General features: G+C 38.3%; 2 protein-coding genes and 1 pseudogene across 2 annotated transcripts; all 3 read left to right on the top strand.

The window, feature by feature from the left end:
- The first annotated feature begins 1,922 nt into the window (after positions 1-1,922).
- LOC124401717 (trace amine-associated receptor 13c-like) lies at positions 1,923-2,915 on the top strand. Its single transcript, XM_046874143.1, has one exon. It carries the CDS (start codon positions 1,923-1,925, stop codon positions 2,913-2,915), a length of 993 nt encoding a protein of 330 aa, XP_046730099.1.
- Positions 2,916-7,984: 5,069 nt separating this feature from the next.
- Positions 7,985-8,977, top strand: LOC124401716 (annotated as a pseudogene).
- Positions 8,978-14,381: 5,404 nt separating this feature from the next.
- Positions 14,382-15,374, top strand: LOC124401715 (trace amine-associated receptor 13c-like). The gene has a single exon (XM_046874142.1). The coding sequence runs from the start codon at positions 14,382-14,384 to the stop codon at positions 15,372-15,374; it is 993 nt and encodes a 330-aa protein (XP_046730098.1).
- Positions 15,375-23,256: the final 7,882 nt, after the last annotated feature.

Raw genomic sequence — 23,256 nt, 5'->3', positions numbered from 1 at the left:
GTACAATGTAAAAAATAATCTATTACCTATTTACCTAGTTATTACCTAACTATAAACAATAAGTCATGGATCTGTTTTGTTGTCAGATCTCAGGAACTTTTACTAGCAGAAACACAAACATAAAATAATATGATTATATTGGATTATATATATGACCTCAAACTTTCACTCCCACAGTCAATTATTTAAGAGAAAAAACATGTAGAACCTTCAATGCAATTAGGCCACAAATTCCTACTTAAATATCATCTTAAGTATCCAGTAATGATGTGTGGAGCTGACTAACCAATCAAAAGATCCAATCCAATGTTAAACTTTACACACAGGATTGTGTAAAAATACACAGAAACACAACAAATAATAGGTGCAGAGCCAAATTTTACTTGACCTTGGTTTATCCAAACCTCTGAGTCTGTGACAAACCAGTTTTGTATTTGGTTTTGAAAGTGTATTGAATAGTGTACACTAAATAAATGAGCGCCTGGAGGTCAACAAAAATGTGCCTGTCTCCAAAGTATTTTTACACACTCACATGTTAAGGTTCTACAGTAATGTGTGAGTGAAGAATGACTGTAAAATAACCAAAGGGTTTTCTGCTCATCAAATCCATTTTCCTCCCTAACAAACTTAACAACAAATGTTTCTTGATCTGAGCAGGAAACCCTTTGAAACCCTTATGCAGGTTGAGAGTGGCAGCCCAGAAACTAAGAGACTCTGGTTGCCAGTGGCTGATGGATAAGGAGTGGGATGTAGAAGAGATCATCAAACTGTTGGAGTATTTTGTCTTGAATGACTGAGTGGGTAAAGTGATTAGCAGGCCTCCTAGTTCCTTGAGTAAGCACAGGTAGGATAGGTGGTCAAAAAGTACTGAATATCCTTCCTGGTGGAGGGCCACTAGGGAAACTGAAAGCAGTGAACAGGTGCTTTAGATTTAGGAATGCACCCTCAGTCCAGGAGTAGCTCCAGCAGGTGGAGGTGAGCCCATGGGAGGGAGGCTGGCAACAGGCACTATAACCTCTGATGACGGCCAATAAAAGTTGGCAAAGCCCAGGAACCTCTTAAGCTGTTTGCTGTTGTCTGGGCTAGGTGGTCGGCCATCTCGGCTTTCAGACAGGTTTGATGTAAGAGATTTGGAATGTTGGGTGGATGCAGAGAACTCTCAGGAGTTTAAGCCGGGTGACCACAGGGTTGAGCACCTTGAAAGTCGGGGAAGGTCAAATGAAGCATGGGGCTAATTTACTGCAAGCAACTTTAAAAGCAGGTTTCAGGTCAATAGCCAGACATTTTGACCCACCTGATAAGAAGGTGCAGAGCGGCACTTGCTGTTGTCCACACAAGCATAACCTTAGACCGAATTTAGGAGTAAAGTGTGGCTCTTTCTCGATGTGTGGTGGCAACACTGGAATAACATGAATGCCAATGGGATAAAGGCTTTCTGCTTCCTGTTCACATGTGTTCATACAGTGGTGGCTGGTACCCATAGGCTGCTTGGTAGTAGGAAAGTTCCATGGTAGTGGATGGCAGAGGGTTAGGGTTAGGGTTTCTGTGGCTGATGGCAGCTTGGGTAATGGACAAAGTGGGCCATTTCAGAAAACCAGTTATACACAAAGAGGATGACAGTGTGAACGAGGGTGGGAGGCCTTTTCCAAATCCATTGCAACTGGGTACAATTGTTTTCCAGTTTGTGGAATCCTTACATGCATTATTAATTAAGAAATGACAAACGATTCTTTAACAACACTGTATGAGATCCAATGTCTAAAACTCCCAATGAAACTGGGGGGGTGTGGTCAAATTCTAATATATAAAAACATCGGAGTTGGCTTGTACTCTCATTGCTGGTTTTGTATTCATATTTTTCGAAGGCATCACCAATTACACCAATTTTACTATCTTGGAGACTTTTTTAAAATACTGTATTCATGAATGTGACGGAGTTGAACCTCTCTGATCTCTGTGAGCATTTCTCCTGTCCAGAGAGATCTGTATCTGCTGCAGTTTATATCTTACTGTACGTGTGTTCAGCTGCTGTGGTTCTTCTAACAGTGTGTGGAAATCTGCTCATCATCATCTCTGTTCTTCACTTCAAGCAGCTTCACACTCCGACCAACATGCTCGTGCTCTCTCTGGCCGTGTCGGATTTCCTCGTTGGTGTTATATTGATACCATCAATGTTAATCTGGACAATCGAGTCATGCTGGATTTTTAAGACTGGTGCCTGCATCAGTTTTTGGTTTATTTGCATTTTCCTTACAGTCATGTCCATCTATAATGTAACTCTGATCGCTGTGGATCGCTATTTGGCTCTTTCACACCCATTTTTTTACACAAACACAATCTCTACAAGGATGATGTGCACTTTGGTTTACTGTAACTGGTGTGTGTGTCTGGCATACAGCATAACATTCTATTGTTTCAATCTAAGCTTTTTAAACTTTTTAACATGTCCTGGAGAGTGTTATTTCTTTCTGAATCAGGTTTGGTCTGTAATTGATCTTGTATATTCATTTATTTTTCCACTTTCTGTCATAATCATATTGTACAGTCGGGTTTTTCTGATCGCTAAGAAACACGCCACTGCTATCAGAGAGCTTAATAATCACACACGACCTCAAACACAGAAAATCACCTCCCACTCCATGAAATCTGAGAGAAAAGCAGCCAAAGTCCTCGGCATTTTAGTGTCCGTGTTTCTGGCGTGTTTACTTCCGTATTTTATTTACAGTTTATTAGGAAGTGTTATTAAACTACAGGCAGAAACATTTCAAATAGTCATTATTGTAAGTTTTCTTAATTCTACTATTAATCCATTTATTTACGCTCTGTTTTATCCGTGGTTTAGGAGGTGCATTAAATCAATTGTAACTCTGCAAATACTTCAAGCAAACTCTGCATTAATCAGTGTTCTCACATGAATGGGCTTCTTTCATTCCTTCAGAAGTTATAACTATTGCTATTATATTATATACTATTATGTAATATACACCCTATTATATACAGTATAAATATATCACATTGTATAATAATAATATTGTTTTTTTTCATATTATTTGTATAAATAGTCTTTTTCATTTTTACTAATACTCAGAATAAGAATGAAATTAAGTATTTAGCACTACATTCACAATAGTTTACATCACCAAGAATCATTTGTGCTTTTAATCTTAAAACTTTTATTTTAAAAGAATTTGACTTTTTAAACTTTAATTCATTATTTCCATGTAATTTTTGCTGTGGACACATTATGGAAGGTGGAAGCTCAGTGGTTAAGGCATTTGACTGTGGATCAGAAGGTCACAAGTTCAAATCCCAACACCACCAAACTGCTACTTGTGTGCCTTGAATCAAGGCCCTTAACACCCCCCCCTGCTCAATTGTAGGTCACTCCAACACAGTCTCACCCCACATCGTCACATATCGACGCTGTGGATGTTGCATCGGACGGCGTCCACATCCGACGCCGAGGGTACCTTCGCCGCCGACGATAGGGACGGAAACCCTTCGCCGCTTTTGACGCAGATGGACGGCACCCCATTTGCGGGTTACGGTTAGGGTTGGGTTAGGGTTAGGGTTTGGGTTAGGGTTTGGGGTAGGGTTTGGGGTAGGGTTAGGGTTAGGGCTACGGACATCTTCAGGATTTTTCGAACTTTAAAAATTATTCCTGTACACTTATTATGATAGATAATACTTTATTCAGTGTATAGGACAGCGATCTGCGTTGAAAAGTGTAGCACACGGGCTCTCAACCATCTGCGTAAAACAGGCTAAAGGATTTCAGTCTTTAAGCGAAGTACCCTCAGATGGGACTTGTTGACAAACATCCACAGCGTCGATATGTGACGCTGTGGGGTGAGACTGCCCTGGTCACTCTGGATAAGGGCGTCTTCCAAATGTAAATGTAAATGACAAATGTATATAAAGAATATCGAATGTTATCGTGCTAATGGAAGATGGGTGTATTACATTGTTCAAGGGTAAAGCAAAACTTTCTGGCTTTGTTAAATGTTTATGTATCTTTCATGGTCTAGGGTTTAAGGTTAGGACCTGGGCCTGTTGCAGCAGTACTTTCAGACTTGGGTAGTGACATTCAACTTGAAAATGATCTGAATAGTATCAGATCTCTGGGTCATTGACCAGCACACAATTAAAACAGGTTAAATAAAATATAAAAATTATTTCCAGGTTTAGACAAAGAGGTAAACCAGCAGGTAAAGTTTTACCTTGAAAAAGCAAAAACTGCAAGTCCTGACTGAACATGTTTGTGTTTAGTGTTTTGATTTTGCTTGAATAAAAAAGAAAAAGTGCAATTAAAATTGTCTAGTAAATGAGAGACCAGAGCGCAGTTAAAGTTCTGCCTGTGTCTAGAGTCTTCCTCCACACCCTCACTGCCAGGGTTCTATAGTGATGCTGGATCATGAGACTGAAAGAAGATTCCAAGGTCACCACTAAAGAATCCCCACTACTTATTTAGATCCACAAACTTCTTGCGCTTCTTCACCATAAAAAAGAAAAACTTCCAGCACTGTTTAACCTATGGAGCCAATCCACTGGATATTCATTGACAATCTAAAATCCTTGCTGGAGCTATTTGTGTGTGTGGCAGCTGTTTGGTCATGGTTGGAGGAGGATGGGCTTTGTAATTTCTTCCCTTGTTATTGGGAAAAGCCTCCTGTAGCTTGCCACCCAGAAGCTGCCAGGACCACCACTGGTTCCTCCTGGTTGCTGCTTTCTGATGGAAGCAAAAACAGCAATCTGGAAACCATGACTTGCTACAGACCTTTCAATATCAAGAAAGACAACAAGCATCAGTATGTATATAAGGGAGAATACATCGGGCCTTGATGAACTCAAAAGATCAAAAAAGCACTGTCTATAAAAACATTAAATTCATGGCATTGAATTCAGAAAAGTATACAGAAACACAACATATTATAGGTGCAGAGCCAAATTTACTTGACCTTGGTTTATTCATCTATTCACCAAGTTTCTTAATCTGAGAAGCAAACCTTTTGAAACCCTTATACAGGCTGAGAGTTGCAGCCCAGAAACTGAGAGACTCTGGTTGCCAGTGGCTGATGGAGAAGGAGTGGGATGTAGAACAGATAATCAAACTGTTGGAGTATTTTGTCTGGAATAACTAACTGGGACCCACTTAGTTATTCCAGACAAAATACTCCAACAGTTTGATTATCTGTTTTACATCCCACTCCTTCTCCATCAACCACTGGCAACCAGAGTCACAAAGCCCATCCTCCTCCAACCATGACCAAACAGCTGCCACACACAAAAAAAAGCTCCAGCAAGGATTTTAGAATGTCAATGATTATCCAGTGGATTGGCTCCATAGGTTAAACAGTGCTGGATGTTTTTCTTTTTTATGGTGGAGAGGCGCAAGGAGTTTGTGGATCTAAATAAGTAGTGGGGATTATTTAGTGCTGACCTTGGAATCTTCTTTCAGTCTCATGATCCAGCATCACTATAGAACTATAGAACCCTGGCAGTGAGGGTGTGGAGGAAGACTCTAGACACAGGCAGAACTTTAACTGCGCTCTGGTCTCTCATTTGCTAGACAATTTTAATTGCACTTTTTCTTTTTTATTTAAGCAAAATCAAAACACTAAACACAAACATGTTCAGTCAGGACTTGCAGTTTTTGCTTTTTCAAGGTAAAACTTTACCTGTTGGTTTACCTCTTTGTCTAAACCTGGAAATAATTTTTATATTTTATTTAACCTGTTTTAATTGTGTGCTGGTCAATGACCCAGAGATCTGATACTATTCAGATCATTTTCAAGTTGAATGTCATTACCCAAGTCTGAAAGTACTGCTGCAACAGGCCCAGGTCCTAACCTTAAACCTTAGACCATGAAAGATACATAAACATTTAACAAAGCCAGAAAGTTTTTCTTTACCCTTGAACAATGTAATACACCCATCTTCCATTAGCACAATAACATTCGATATTCTTTATATACATTTGTCATTTACATTTACATTTACGGTGGTCAGCAGGGCTCTTAGTTCCTTAAGTAAGCACAGGTAGGACAGGCGGTCAAAAAGTGCTGAACATCCTTCCTGATAGAGGTCCACTGGAAAAACTGAAAGAGTTGAACAGTCGCTTTAGATTTAGGAATGAGCCCTCAGACTTGAGTGTCCAGGAGTAGCTCGAGCGGCTGGAGGTGAGCCCATGGGAGGGGGACTGGCGACGGTCACTATAACCTCTGATGAGCTGCCAATAAAAGTTGGCAAAGCCCATAAAACTCTGAAGCTGTTTGCGGTTGTCTGGGCTAGGTTGCCGGGCTTCTCTGCCTTCACATACAGATGGTTTTGCAGCAGATGCAGGGAAACAAGAGAAGATTAGAATGTGCTACCAACTTGCATCCCCAGACAAATCTGTGGTGCTGATAAAAATAATTTGGTGGCAGTTCTTACTCCAGTTGACCTGGTTGTTTTCTGTCTCCCTCTTTCTTTTCCTCAACCTGGTCTCAGTTCTTTTGAACCTAGGCATAGGAGGGCCAAACCCATTCCCTTTGCTTGGAATTCTCCATTTTTTTCCTCCGATCATTCCAATTTACATTTGAAATTGCAGTTGGCCCTACAAGCGTAACCTTGGAACGATTTGAGGAGCACGGCGTGGCTCTTTGTCGAGGTGTGGTGGCAACAATGGACTAACGTGAATGCCGATGTTACAAAGGCTTCCTACTTCATATGTGTTCATACATAGGGCTGGTGTGGAGGTAGGTAGCATTCCTGAGATTTACTGAATACCTCTCCTAGGTCAAGGTGCATAGTTGAGGTCAGGCGGAGAGTGGTGGTGGGCAGTAATCGGAAAAGACCATGTGGTGGTAAGGCAGTGACTCTAGAAGAAAATCCCTCAATCCATCACACAACACTGGTCCAGTCTATTTGAGGGTTTTTGACTCTGAAGCCAAGGGAAATCGAGCTTAACTGGTCTATGTGGTGATGGGATCAAAATAAGGGATGACCACTCTTGCTGCTCAGCATTGAGAATGTGCCTGTCCAATGCTCAAATCTGCAGAGGCTCAGTATATATAATCAGCAGACAGTCCTGGTTCTGGTCGAGGAATTCGGTGTCTGCCCTAGAGACTACAAACGCTGCCAGGTTGTGGTCATGACCTTTGATGCGATTCTGATCCAGGGGAATGGTTTGGAGTGGTTAGTGAGAAATTGGCTCGGCATGGGCCACTCCTTCTGCGGTGAACCTAGTCTTTTGCTGGACACAAGGCGGACATGTAGAACAACATCTCCCCTTCTCAGAAGAGGACAGATATCTGATTACCATGAGTTGAGGAGACAGAGAGCCCCCCAGGATTGGGACTACCTGCGGTGATTGCAGGTGTGGGTTTGGTCACCAGGGGTGTAGGGATGGTCTTTCTACTTGACTCTTCCAGTTTCTTTGATTGATCTGGGTAACTAGGGTCTAGGTATCAGGCCTTCGAGGTAAGTGGGTATCTCACAGGTGGTGAGTTCTTCCTTTACCTCTGATGAATGATAAGTTCCAACGTGAAAGGAAAATCTCAATAGAAAGGGAAATCTTAATGTATGCTACAAGAACCAAAGACATTTTAAAATACTTTGTGCTTTCAAAATTGTTACAAAACATTTGGGAAATGTCCATATTCTTTTAGTCATATAATGTTTTATTTGGACTACACAGTGCTAATTTGATCTCAAGATGAATTCGAAATTGCTTCATTCATTTTCCAGTTTGGTACAATCCTTACATCATCATTAATAAAAAAAAAAAAAAATGACAAACAAGGATGCTTTAACAACACTGTATGAGATCCAATGTCTAAAACTCCCAATCAAACTGGGGGTGGAGGTGTGGTCAAATTCTAATATATAAAAACATCGGAGTTGGCTTGTACTCTCATTGCTGGATTTGTATTCATATTTTTCAAAGGCATCACCAATTACACCAATTTTACTATCTTGGAGACTTTTTTAAAATACTGTATTCATGAACGTGACGGAGTTGAATCTCTCGGATCGCTGTGAGCATTTCTCCTGTCCAGAGAGATCTGTATCTCCTGCAGTTTATATCTTACTGTACGTGTGTTCAGCTGCTGTGGTTCTTCTAACAGTGTGTGGAAATCTGCTCATCATCATCTCTGTTCTTCACTTCAAACAGCTTCACACTCCGACCAACACAGTCGTGCTCTCTCTGGCCGTGTCGGATTTCCTCGTTGGTGTTATATTGATACCGTCAATGTTAATCTGGACAATCGAGTCATGCTGGATTTTGGGGACTTTTGCCTGCATCAGTTTTTGGTTTATTTGCATTCTTCTCACAGTCATGTCCATCTATAATATCACACTGATCTCTGTAGATCGGTATTTGGCTCTTTCACACCCTTTTTTCTACACAAACACAATCTCTATGAGGATGATGTGCACTGTGGTTTACTGTAACTGGTGTGTGTGTCTGGCATACAGCATAACATTATACTGTTTTAATCTAAGCTTTTTAAACATTGTTATGTGTCCTGGAGAGTGTTTAATTTCTCTGAATGAGGTTTGGACTGTAATTGATCTTGTATATTAATTTATATTTCCACTTTCTGTCATAATCGTATTGTACAGTCGGGTTTTTCTGATCGCTAAGAAACACGCCACTGCTATCAGAGAGCTTAACAATCACACACGACCTCAAACACAGAAAATCACCTCCCACTCCATGAAATCTGAGAGAAAAGCAGCCAAAGTCCTCGGCATTTTAGTGTCCGTGTTTCTGGCTTGTTTACTTCCTTATTTTATTTGCAGTTTATTAGGAAGTGTTATTAAACTACAGACAGAAATCAGTGAAACATTCATTATTGTTCTTTATCTTAATTCTACCATTAATCCATTTATTTACGCTCTGTTTTATCCGTGGTTTAGGAGGTGTGTTAAATTAATTATAACTCTGCAAATATTCCAAGCAAATTCTGCATTAATCAATGTTCTCACATGAATGGAATTCTTTCATTCCTTCTGAAGTTGTGCCCAAATATTGCTATTATATTATATATACTATTATGTAATATAATGGCAATAGTTGGGAACAAGTTCAGATAGAATTGTCCTACTGGTACTTGAACAGGAATTGTGTTACTTATACAAATAATAGTCATTTTAATTTTAAATAATACTCAGAATAAGAATTAAAATATGCACTAAACACTCAATTCACAATGGTTTACATTAACAAGAATCATTCGTGCTTTTAATCTTAAAACTATTATAAAAACATTAGCATTTTAAAATTGTAATTCATTATTCACATGTAATTTCTGCTGTACACACATCATGGAATGTGGAAGCTCAGTGGTTAAGGCATTTGACTTTGGATGAGAAGGTCACAAGTTCAAATCCCACTATCACCAAGCTGCTACTTGAGCAAGGTTCTTACCCCTCCCCCTGCTCAATTGTAAGTCGCTCTGAGATCTGATACTCTGAAAAGTATCAGATCTCAGGGTCATTCACCAGCACAAATTAGAACAGGCTAAATCAAATATATAAATAATTTTCAGGTGTAGACCGAGAGGTGGCAGGTAAACCAGCAGGTAAATTTTAAACTTGAAAAAGCAAATACTGCAAGTCCCTACTGAACATGTTTGTGTTTAGTGTTTTGATTGTCCTTGAATAAAAAAGAAAAAGTGCAATTAAAATTGTCTAGTAAATGTGAGGCCCAAACATCAGTTAAAGTTCTGCCTGTCTCTAGATTCTTCCTCCACACCCTCACTGCCAGGGTTCTTGCCAAATCATGAGACTAAAGAAAGACTCCAAGGTCATCACTAAAGAATCCCCACTACTCATTTAGTTTATCAAACTCCTTGCGCTTCTTCACCATAAAAAAAAAAAATAAAAAAAAACATCTAGCACTGCTCTCCCTATGGAGCCAATCCACTAGATGCTCATGGACAATCTGAAATGCTTCCTGGAGCTCTTTGTGTGTGTGGCAGCTGTTTGGCCATGGTTGGAGGAGGATGGGCTTTGTGATTTCTTGCCATCCAGCAGCTGCCAGGACCACCACTGGTTCCTTCTGGTTGGTGCTTTCTGATGGAAGCAAAAACAGTAATCTGGAAACCATGACTTGCTACAGACCTTTAAATATCAAGAAAGACCTTAACAAGCATCAGTATGTATATACAGGAGAACACATCAGGCCTTGATGGACTCATAAGATGAAAAGAACACTGTCTATAAAATCATTCAATTCAGGGCAAATAACATTCCATTCATGGCATCTGGAACTGCATAATTGGTAAAGGTACTGTAAGGTGTGTGACAATAGGATAAAGTGGAGGTCAGGGGTTAACCCTCAGTTCACCCATCCCCCCTTGACTGGAGTTTCATGCCTTAATAGGGGAAATAATTGTAGGTTGGTTCTGCAGTAGTAAGGAATGAAACAGTATGAAATGTGTGTAGCATTGGCTAAAGAAGGACGGTTAATAACTTTACATCAAAAATATACAGGCAGTGGCCCCTTTCATCCTAAGCAGGGATTCATCTTGAAATTTCCTCTTGAAAGAGGTAAAATAACAAGACCTTCAGACATGCCTTTGACCAAGTGAAAGTAATTGATTGTTAACAATTTAAAAAACATTGAGTGATGCCGGACACTCGAACTAAGAAAGAGGACCAAGGTCTAGCAAACAACTCATCGGTCATACAAATGCGATGCACTTCAAATTTACCACATTGATCTCCTGAAACCATGGAAAGAATAGTTAATGTGACTCTGGCAATGGTGGATACAAGGATCGGAAGGAAAAGATCTAAGACCAGAGGTAAGGCCAAGACGTGAACATTAAGAAGTAATAAAAAAACAGATAGACAATACAGAAAAAAAAAATTCTGTTCCAACAACCAATGAGATAATACGAATAAGACTGTCAATCAAACTTTTGGAGCGAGGTCTGATAGAACGCTATAAAACCTCACAGATGGCTTGTGCTATCACGTATTAGTACTGTTTTTCAAAGGCAACACTAATACTACTGTGTTATTCTTTTAATTTCTTGTAGACATATTTCAAATGTTTTATTTATGAAGTTGAATCTCTCTGATCGCTGTGAGCATTTCTCCTGTCCAGAGAGATCTGTATCTCCTGCAGTTTATATCTTACTGTACGTGTGTTCAACTGCTGTGGTTCTTCTAACAGTGTGTGGAAATCTGCTCGTCATCATCTCTGTTCTTCACTTCAAGCAGCTTCACACTCCGACCAACATGCTCGTGCTCTCTCTGGCTGTGTCGGATTTCCTCATCGGCGCTTTTGTGTTGATTCCAATAACAGTCTGGTGGATCGAGTCATGCTGGATTTTTGGGACTGGTGCCTGCAGAAGTTTTTGGTTAATTTGCAGTTTTCTCACAGTCTTATCCATCTATAATGTCGCTCTGATCTCTGTGGATCTCTATTTGGCTCTTTCACACCCTTTTTTTTACACAAACACAATCTCTACAAGAATAATGTGCACTGTGGTTTCTTCTAACTGGTGTGTGTGTCTGGCATACAGGATGACATTTTACTATTTCAATATAAGCTTCATGAATTTGTGAATACTGTGTCCTGGAGAGTGTTTTATTTCTCTAAATGAGGTTTGGTCTGTAATTGATCTTGTATATTCGTTTATTTTTCCACTTTCTGTCATAATCATATTGTACAGTCTGGTGTTTCTGATCGCTAAGAAACACGCCACTGCTATCAGAGAGCTTAATAATCACACACGACCTCAAACACAGAAAATCACCTCCCACTCCATGAAATCTGAGAGAAAGCAGCCAAAGTCCTCAGCATTTTAGTGTCCGTGTTTCTGGCATGTTTAATTCCTTATTTTATTTACAGTTTATTAGGAAGTGTTATTAAACTACAGGCAGAAATTATTCAAATAGTAATTATTGTAACTTTTCTGAATTCTACCATTAATCCATTTATTTACGCTCTGTTTTATCCGTGGTTTAGGAGGTGCATTAAATTAATTATAACTCTGCAAATATCCCAGACAGATTCTACATTAATCAATTTTCTCTCATAAAAAGGATTTTTTTTTCCCACTCCTTTTAAAAATGTGCCCAAATATTACTACTGGTATTGTGCCCAATTATTATGTTTATGATAATAAATATCACTTAACAAATAAGTCCCATGTTATCAGTATGGCTAAAGCAGAGTATTGAATGTTTTTCTTATGAGAAACTTTCATTTCTATAGAAAATGATATGACAGGCAAAGCATACAGGAAATTATTTCCAACTAAGCCCCAATTATCTACTTATATTTCAGCTATCCAGTTGTAAAGTGTGGAGTGCAGTCACCAGATAAAATGTCCGAGTGGTTGTGTGCAGCCAAGGATATCATTCACATAAATACAATCAAGTGCTATGGCCTGGCCAAGATCTAAAACCAAAAACGGGGTGACATAGTTACTGAGGCTGATTGGCTGACGGAACTTACCAAAAATGTACCAACAAATAAGTGGATGAAGCCATGCAAACAAACATTCTGCAAGGTAAAATGTGTTTTGAATTGACTAAATAATCAGTAACATTGGAAGTGCTTACTGTAAAATTACACTTTACAAGAATTGTCCCTACTGTTCCAGTGTTCCCTACTCTCACTACAAATCACAATATCATTTGCATACATTATAGTCCACGGAGGACTCCTGTCTGACCTCGTCTGTCAACCTGCCCATCACCACTGCAAACAGGAAAGGGCTCAGAGCCGATCCTAGATGCAGTCCAACCTCCACCTTGAACCAGTCCTTTGTTTCTACTGCAAACTTCACTGCTATCACACTGTCCTAATACATGTCCTGCACCACCCTCACTAACTTCTCTGACACACCAGACTTCTTTATGCAATACCACAACTCCTCCCTCCACCCTGTCGTGCGCTTTCTCTAAATCCACAAACACACAATGCAACTCCTTCTGACCTTATCTATACTTTTCCATCAACATTCTCAAAGCAAATAATGCATCTGTGGTGCTCTTCCTCTGCATGAAACCTCAGCCTGGCTTCCACTACTCTTTCCCATAACTTCAATGTGTGACTAACTTTTTGCACGTTTGTACCATCTCTCTGGACTTGATAGGAGGCCATGAACCAGTATATTCAGGAGTCTCTCTTTGTAGGGATCATTTGCCCTTCCTCCTTTCCTGCTGGGCTGGGTTCTTCTTTGTGAAGAAAAAAGACAAGACCCTCCACCCATGTATAGCTTAATGCCATTACTGTCTAGAATTGCTATCCCCTACTACTCATGGTTTCTGTGTTTGAGCTTCTCCAGGGGGCCTCCATTTGCACAAAGTTGGACCTGAGCAATGCCTACCACCTTCTTCTAATTCGGGAGGGAGATGAGCGGAAGACTGTGTTTAACACCCTTTACAGACATTATGAGTACTTGGTAATGCTGTTCGGCCTGACCAAAGTTCCAGCAGTGTTCCAGGCTCTGGTCAATGATGTTTGAAATATAAACTCATGATTTTATGCATTGGGCAACAGGTATCCTCAAATCTCATTCTGAATACTGGCATCCCACAAGGCTGTGTTCTAAGCCCACTACTCTACTCCCTGTTCACCCACAACTGTGCTCCTCTGCATAACTCTAACATTTGTATCAAGTATGCAGATGACACCACCATGGTCAGTCAGCAACAACGACGAATCGGCCAACAGGGAAGAAATCCGAAGCCTGATAGCGTGGTGTGCCACCAGCAACCTGACCCTCAATGCCATGAAGACTAAAGAGCTCGTCTTGGACCTTCGGAAATCTAACAGCAGGAGACATTTCCCAGTCTACATAAATAGAACTGAGGTAGAGCGGGTCTCCAACTTTAAGTTCTTGGGAGTCCACATCTCTAAGGATCTGTCCTGGCACCAGAACTATTCAACTCTGTTTAAGAAGGCACAAGAAAGCCTGTAGTTCATGAGAAGTCTTGAGAAAGCTCATCTGTCTCTAGGGATTTTGAAACATATTGTGCCTTACATACATCTGCAGTATTTTATTTATGTGTATCAATATACCTTACTGTACATTCTAACTGTTTAAATCAAATTTAAATTTACATTTTTAAGAACAATTTTTCTAATAATATGTAGAATTTTGTTGTATTAACATTTAATTTTTTCCATTTCATTATATTTCCTTTTCTTAAATATTACATTTATTAAAAACACTAAGTGGCCAAACAACAAACAGTCTATAAAATCATGTATAAAAGTGTCAATCAAACTTGGGGGTGAGGCCAAATTATAAGCTATAAATACGTTACAGCTGAGTCGAGATTTCATTGGATTAAGAATTAGGATTTCAAGGAACCACCATTTACACTGTGCTTTTTAAAATCCTCTACCTTTTTCATTTGCTGTGTTCATGAACGTGACGGAGTTGAATCTCTCAGATCGCTGTGAGCATTTCTCCTGTCCAGAGAGATCTGTATCTCCTGCAGTTTATATCTTACTGTACGTGTGTGGAGCTGCTGTGGTTCTTCTAACAGTGTGTGGAAATATGATTGTCATCATCTCTGTTCTTCACTTCAAGCAGCTTCACACACCGACCAACATGCTCGTGTTCTCACTGGCTGTGTCGGATTTCCTTGTTGGTGTTATATTTATACCGTCAATGTTAATCTGGACAATCGAGTCATGCTGGATTTTTGGGACTGGTGTCTGCATCAGTTTATGGTTAATTTGCAGTTTTCTCACAGTTGTATCCATCTATAATGTCGCTCTGATCTCTGTGGATCGCTATGTTGCTCTTTCACACCCTTTTTTCTACACAAACACAATCTCTATGAGGATGATGTGCACTGTGGTTTACTGTAACTGGTGTGTGTGTCTGGCATACAGCATAACATTCTATTATTTCAATATGAGTTTCATGAATTTTCTACTGTGTCCTGGAGAGTGTTTTTTCATTGTGAATGATGTTTGGACTGTAATTGATCTTGTAATAACATTTATATTTCCACTTTCTGTCATAATCATATTGTACAGTCGGGTTTTTCTGATCGCTAAGAAACACGCCACTGCTATCAGAGAGCTTAATAATCACACACGACCTCAAACACAGAAAATCACCTCCCACTCCATGAAATCTGAGAGAAAAGCAGCCAAAGTCCTCGGCATTTTAGTGGCTGTGTTTCTGGCGTGTTTACTTCCGTATTTTATTTACACTTTATTAGGTGACGTTATTAAACTACAGACAGAAACCAGTCAAATAGTCATTATTGTACTTTATCTTAATTCTACTATTAATCCATTTATTTACGCTCTGTTTTATCCGTGGTTTAGGAGGTGCGTTAAATTAATTATAACTCTGCAAATATTTCGCGCAAACTCTGCATTAATCAATGTTCTCACATGAATGGGCTTCTTTCATTCCTTCAGATATTATATATATTATTATGTAATATACACCCTATTATATACACTATAAATAATAGCAATATCAGGGTTTTTTTATATTGTTTGTATAAATAGTGATTTTAATTTTTATTAATATTTAGAATAAGAATAAAATTAAGTATTTACACTACATTCACAATAGTTTACATCAACAAGAATCATTTGTGCTTTAAAACTTAAATCTATTATAAAAAAAAAAATAAGCATTTTAAAACAGATTAATTATTCGCATGTAATTTCTGCTGTGGAAACATTATGGAATGTGGAAGCTCAGTGGTTAAGGCATTTGACTTTGTATCAGAAGGTCACATGTTCAAATCCCAACACCACCAAACTGCTACTTGAGCAAGGCCCTTGTGTGCCCTCCAAATGCCATAAATGTAAATGACTAAATAAATATATATTCAAGTTTTGCCTTTTTAAGTTAAAAAGGCAAATACTGCAAGTCCAGACTGAACATGTTTGTGTTTCATGTTTTGATTTTGCTTGAATAAAAAAAAATTGCAATTAAAAATGTCTAGTAAATGAGAGACCAGAGCTCAGTTAAAGTTCTGCCTGTGTCTAGAGTCTTCCTCCACACCCTCACTGCCAGGGTTCTTGCCAAATCACCATGACCTGCCACAGCCCTTTCAATATGAAGAAAGAGCTTAACAAACATCAGTATATATATACAGAAAACAACATCAGGCCTTGATGGACTCATGAGATCAAAAGAACACAAAAATCATTAAATTCAAGGAACTGCATACTCGGTGAAGGTACTGTAAGGTGTGTGACGAAGTATAAAGTGGAGGACGGGGATTTAATCCATTTATTTACGCTCTGTTTTATCCGTGGTTTAGGAGGTCCATTAAATTAATTATAACTCTGCAAATATTCCAAACAGACTCTGCATTAATCAATAGTCTTTCATGAAAATGATTTTCTTTCCCCTTCTGACAACGTGCCCAAATATTACTACAGATATTGTGCCTTATTATTATGTTGATGATAAATATCACTAAAAACTACTGTTACAGTTCACATTCATACCATTCTATTGTATACAACATCAAATTGTACTGTAATAGATTACATTATATAAGAGCTATATTTAAATTTGTTATTATTTATAAAGATGGACATTTGAATTGTTTAACAAAAAAAGTAACCAAATCAGTTAAAATACATCTCAACTTTACAGCTGTGCCATTTTTTTAACAATTTACGTTAAAATTATTATAAATGCATTGTGGCAGCTGAAAACGGAAGATGGCTGTATTTTAGTGTTCATGGGTTTAACATAACTTGCGTTTGTTCAATTTCCAGGCATCATTCAGGGACTACAGCAGAACTTTTAGACCTGGGCCCTGACTCCGTCAGATTTCAAGGAAATTTACTAGCACAGAATTACAACAAACTAAATAAAAACGTGTATGTAATACAATTATGTTGGGACGTGACCTCATGAGGAACTTTCATTTCAATAGAAAATGATCTGACAGGCAAAGCATGCAGGAACTTCTATCCAACTAAGCCCCAATTATCTACTCGTATTTCAGCTCGTGAAGTGTGGAGTGCAGTCACCAGATAAAATGTCCATGTTTTTAGGTGTAAGTATTTTTCTAAGAATATGTAGAATTTTGTTGTATTAACGTAATAAATATTTGTTTCCATTTCATTTTTTTTTTTTTTACATATAATATTTATTAAAAACAACAAACAGTCCATGAGATCATGTATAAAAGTGTCAATCAAACTTGGGGGTGAGGCCAAATTATAAGCTATAAATACGTTACAGCTGAGTCGAGATTTCATTGGATTAAGAATTAGGATTTCAAGGAACCACCATTTACACTGTGCTTTTTAAAATCCTCTACCTTTTTCATTTGCTGTGTTCATGAACGTGACGGAGTTGAATCTCTCGGATCGCTGTGAGCATTTCTCCTGTCCAGAGAGATCTGTATCTCCTGCAGTTTATATCTTACTGTACGTGTGTTCAGCTGCTGTGGTTCTTCTAACAGTGTGTGGAAATCTGCTCGTCATCATCTCTGTTCTTCACTTCAAGCAGCTTCACACTCCGACCAACATGCTCGTGCTCTCTCTGGCCGTGACGGATTTCCTCGTCGGTGCATTAGTGATGCCTCCGATGTTCATCTCAACATTCTAGCCGTGTTGGATTTTTGGGAGAAGTTTCTGCATTTGTTTTTGGATAATTGGCAGTTTAGTTTTGGTCTTATCCATTTATAATATCACTCTGATCTCTGTGGATCGCTATGTCGCTCTCTCAAACCCATTTTTCTACACAAACACAATATCTATAAAGATGATGTGCACTGTGGTTTCTTCTAACTGGTGTGTGTGTCTGGCATACAGCATGACATTCTACTACTTCAGTCTAAATTCCACAAATTTTCTATTGTGTCCTGGAGAGTGTTTTTTCTTTCTAAATGAGGTTTGGTATGTAATTGATCTTGTAATAACATTTATATTTCCACTTTCTGTCATAATCATATTGTACAGTCGGGTTTTTCTGATCGCTAAGAAACACGCCACTGCTATCAGAGAGCTTAATAATCACACACGACCTCAAACACAGAAAATCACCTCCCACTCCATGAAATCTGAGAGAAAAGCAGCCAAAGTCCTCGGCATTTTAGTGGCCGTGTTTCTGGCGTGTTTACTTCCGTATTTTATTTACAGTTTATTAGGTGACGTTATTGAACTACAAGGTGAAATTATTTGTACATTAATTTTACTGAATTTTGTAAATTCCACCATTAATCCATTTATTTACGCTCTGTTTTATCCGTGGTTTAGGAGGTGCTTTAAATTAATTATAACTCTGCAGATATTCCAGAGAGACTCTGCATTAATTAATGTTCTTGGATAAAAATTGGGTCTCCTTGATTTTAATTTAGAACAAATCACACAAAAAAAACCCATTGATATAATATATATTACGATATATTACAATTTATAATAGCAATGTTTGTTTTGTTATTCTATATAGAGAACGTAATTTGTCTTGTTACAGATACTAGCAATAAGAATTCAATTAAAACAAAATCTACATTGTAAATGTTGGTAAAAACTTGATTATTAATGAATAATAAAAGGTCATAAATTATCTTTTGGTGTCTTAAAATGTTATTTATTTCTTGAAATATATTTTATCACAAAAGAAAACAGCAGAATGGTAATGAACAGTACATTATATTAATATTTTATCTTTCAGATGATCCGTGTTTTGAAGGAAAGTCACGTATCATTTTTGCAAATCCACACATCTACAGCGTTTTACAGAAACACAGGTATAATGTAATATTGTAAAGGGAGATGAAGATCCAGAGTGAAAGACTGCATTAGCAGGATTAAAGATGAATCAGTGCTGCATCAGAGTCAGTATAATTAGTAGAAAAGTCAGGCACTGTGCAAAAACAGACAAAATTCAACTATAAAAATCTACTAAAAAAAGGAGATCATTCCATATGCTGCATGAGGACAAAGATGTATTGTTTTGGAAGACACACTTGTCCTCAGCAGCAGAATGATCTCATTCCAGCTGAACACTTCAGATCTAAGGGTCTTGCTCAGGGCCCAACAGTGTCAGCTTGTGTTGTTGGGATTTGAACTCATGACTCACGTATAAGCAGAACTCAGAGGTTGCAGCAGAACCTGGACCTGTTGCAGCAGTAATGCAAGAAATGGACCCTGATATTTAACTAAAGAAAGAACAAAATTCTCATATTTCAAAACACAGTCAGATCCCAGGGACTGCAGGACCTTAATTAAGCAGGAACATACAGAATGTCAGTGAGTGTACAATGTGGTACAAATCAGGCCACGGTGGTCTGTGGGTGTAACCTGATTTTACCTGTAGGTGAAGGGAACAGAGGTGATGAGGAGGGGATGGGCAAAGGTAGCAAAATATACACACCCTTTACTTAAATAGAAGTGCAAATACTCATGTTTTAAAAGACTCCAGTAACAGATGAAGTACTGACTACACTTTTAAATCTTTTATTACTACCTGTTTTAGTGTCATGCTGGTAACTGGACCTCACATTATATCAATGTATTAATAAAAAAAAAATGAATCCATGCTGAACAACCACCATGTAGAATACAAGCAGAGAAAATGATGAGAAGATGACGAAATGAATGAATAAATAAATAAATAAATAAATAAATAAATAAATAAATAAATAAATAAATATATATATATATATATATATATATATATATATATATATATATATATATATATATATATATATATATATACACACACAGTACAGACCAAAAGTTTGGACACACCTTCTCATTCAAAGAGTTTTCTTTATGATCATGACTATGAAAATTGTAGAGTCACATTCCCTGAGCACTCTGCCATGAATGTTGTCTGGTCCAGCAGACTTCCATGGGTTAACTCTGCATAGAGTTTTCCTCACTTCAGCTGTGGTTAGACAGAGCACCTGGTCACTGGGAGGAGAGGTGGTCATGGATTCTCTTGACGTGTGTGCATGCTTCGCCTCTCTGATGGCATGGGACAGTTTGGCCCTTGCTGTTCTTAAGGCCGTCTTGTCTCCTGCTCTGAAGGCAGAGTCTCTTTGTTTCAGCAGCACAGGCACTTTTGCGGTCATCCACGGCTTCTGGTTGGTGCGTGTAGTGATATTCTTGGAGATGGTCACGTCATTGTGTCAACTAAAAACTTGATTTCTTTTTTTTCTGCAATCTCTCTGTAAACATCTGATGCCTTAAGAAAGAAGCGAAAGTACAGTAATGTCTGGTTAAATTTTTTCCAATGGTAAATGCTAAGTGAGGAGCCATAAAAACAGATGTTTATACTTTGATCACTCCACCAAAAAAACTTGATGAATGTATTCCAACCATAGAAAATACCTGCCAAGTGAATATCTCCATATATAGTTTATCTGATACCAGACATGTCTATGGTATGAGAAGAAGAGAAGGGAAGATGGCTGTATTTTAGTGGTCATGGGTTATACATAACTTGCGTTTATTCAATTTCCAGGCATCATTCAGGGACTACAGCAGAACTCGAAAATGTTGGAGCAGAACTTTTAGACCTGGGCCCTGACACTGTCAGATTTCAAATTTACTAGCACAGAATTACAACAAACTAAATAAAAACGTGTATGTAATACAATTATGTTGGGACGTGACCTCATGAGGAACTTTCATTTCAATAGAAAATGATCTGACAGGCAAAGCATGCAGGAACTTCTATCCAACTAAGCCCCAATTATCTACTCGTATTTCAGCTCGTGAAGTGTGGAGTGCAGTCACCAGATAAAATGTCCATGTTTTTAGGTGTAAGTATTTTTCTAAGAATATGTAGAATTTTGTTGTATTAACGTAATAAATATTTGTTTCCATTTCATTTTTCCTTTTTTATATATATAAAACATTTATTAAAAATACTAAGTGGCCAAACAACAAACAGTCCATGAGATCATGTATAAAAGTGTCAATCAAACTTGGGGGTGGGGCCAAATTATAAGATATAAATACGTTACAGCTGAGTCGAGATTCATTCATTGGATTAAGAATTAGGATTTCAAGGAACCACCATTTACACTGTGCTTTTTAAAATCCTCTACCTTTTTCATTTGCTGTGTTCATGAACGTGACGGAGTTGAATCTCTCGGATCGCTGTGAGCATTTCTCCTGTCCAGAGAGATCTGTATCTCCTGCAGTTTATATCTTACTGTACGTGTGTTCAGCTGCTGTGGTTCTTCTAACAGTGTGTGGAAATCTGCTCGTCATCATCTCTGTTCTTCACTTCAAGCAGCTTCACACACCGACCAACATGCTCGTGCTCTCTCTGGCCGTGACGGATTTCCTCGTCGGTGCATTAGTGATGCCTCCGATGTTCATCTCAACATTCGAGCCGTGTTGGATTTTTGGGAGAAGTTTCTGCATTTGTTTTTGGATAATTGGCAGTTTAGTTTTGGTCTTATCCATTTATAATATCACTCTGATCTCTGTGGATCGCTATGTCGCTCTCTCAAACCCATTTTTCTACACAAACACAATCTCTATGAGGATGATGTGCACTGTGGTTTCTTCTAACTGGTGTGTGTGTCTGGCATACAGCATGACATTCTACTACTTTAATCTAAATTCCATGCATTTTCTACTGTGTCCTGGAGAGTGTAATCTTTTTCTGAACGATGTTTGGATTGTAATTGATCTTATAATAACATTTATATTTCCACTTTCTGTCATAATCATATTGTACAGTCGGGTTTTTCTGATCGCTAAGAAACACGCCACTGCTATCAGAGAGCTTAATAATCACACACGACCTCAAACACAGAAAATCACCTCCCACTCCATGAAATCTGAGAGAAAAGCAGCCAAAGTCCTCGGTATTTTAGTGTCTGTGTTTCTGGCGTGTTTACTTCCATATTTTATTTACAGTTTTATAGGTGATGTTATTGACCTAAAGTCGGTAACTATTTGTACATTAATTCTCCTGAACTTTCTGAATTCCACCATTAATCCATTTATTTACGCTCTGTTTTATCCGTGGTTTAGGAGGTGCATCAAATTAATTATAACTCTGCAGATATTCCAAACAGACTCTGCATTAATTAATGTTCTTTCATAAAAATGGGGTCTCCTTGTAACAAAGTACCCAAATTTTGCTATTATATGAATTCTCACTTAAAGTACACTTATAGAACAAATCACAAAAAACATTGATATAGATTACGATGTATTACAATTTATGATAGCAATGTTTGTTTTGTTATTCTATATATAGAAAGTAATTTGTCTTGTAACAGATACTAGAAATAAGAATTCAATTAAAACAAAAATCTTCATTACAAATATTTGTATAAAATGTATTATAAATTAATAATAAAGGTGATAAATTATCTTTTGGTGCCTTAAAATGATATTTCTTTCTTTAAATATATTTTATTACAAAAGAAAACAGCTAAATGCTAATCAATAGTAAATGATATTAATATTTTATCTTTCAGATGATCCGTGTTTTGAAGGAAAGTCACGTATCATTTTTGCAAATCCACACATCTACAGCGTTTTACAGAAACACAGGTATAATGTAATATTGTAAAGGGGAGATGAAGTTCCAGAGTGAAAGACTGCATTAGCAGGATTAAAGATGAATCAGTGCTGCATCAGAGTCAGTATAATTAGTAGAAAAGTCAGGCACTGTGCAAAAACAGACAAAATTCAACTATAAAACTTCACAGGAATCTGCTAAGTAGATCATTCCATATGCTGCATGAGGACAAAGATGTATTGTTTTGGAAGACACACTTGTCCTCAGCAGCAGAATGATCTCATTCCAGCTGAACACTTCAGATCTCTTGATCAGGGCCCAACAGTGTCTGCTTGTGTTGTTGGGATTCTAACTCATGACTCACGTATAAGCAGAACTAAGAGGTTGCAGGAGAACCTGGACCTGTTGCAGCAATAATGCAAGAAATGGACCCTGATATTTAACTAAGGAAAGAACAAAATTCCCATATTTCAAAACACAGTCAGATCTCAGGGACTGCAGGACCTTAATTAAGCAGGAACATACAGAATGTCAGTGAGTGTACAATGCGGTACAAATCAGGCCTAAGTCATTTCCCTCCTGTCAGGTCGAGCCCTAAGGTGGGACACCGCAGAGTGGGAAAGCTAATCGGCTAACTGCACATCGTTCACCGCATTTTCTGCCAAACTCCGGAAGGTTTTCGGCTCATCAATGCCACGCCAAGATGCTGCCAGCTCCCTGATCTTGGCCACACAGGGGCATCGCTCTGTCTCTGACTTTGTGGCTGACTTCTGGACCCAGGCCATTGACAGCCAATGGG

The sequence above is a fragment of the Silurus meridionalis genome, chromosome 18 (genome assembly GCF_014805685.1).
Source record: "Silurus meridionalis isolate SWU-2019-XX chromosome 18, ASM1480568v1, whole genome shotgun sequence".
NCBI classification, from domain to species: Eukaryota; Metazoa; Chordata; class Actinopteri; order Siluriformes; family Siluridae; genus Silurus; species Silurus meridionalis.
The sequence above is the reverse complement of the archived record's forward strand: the minus strand, read 5'-3'. Positions and strand labels throughout refer to the sequence as shown.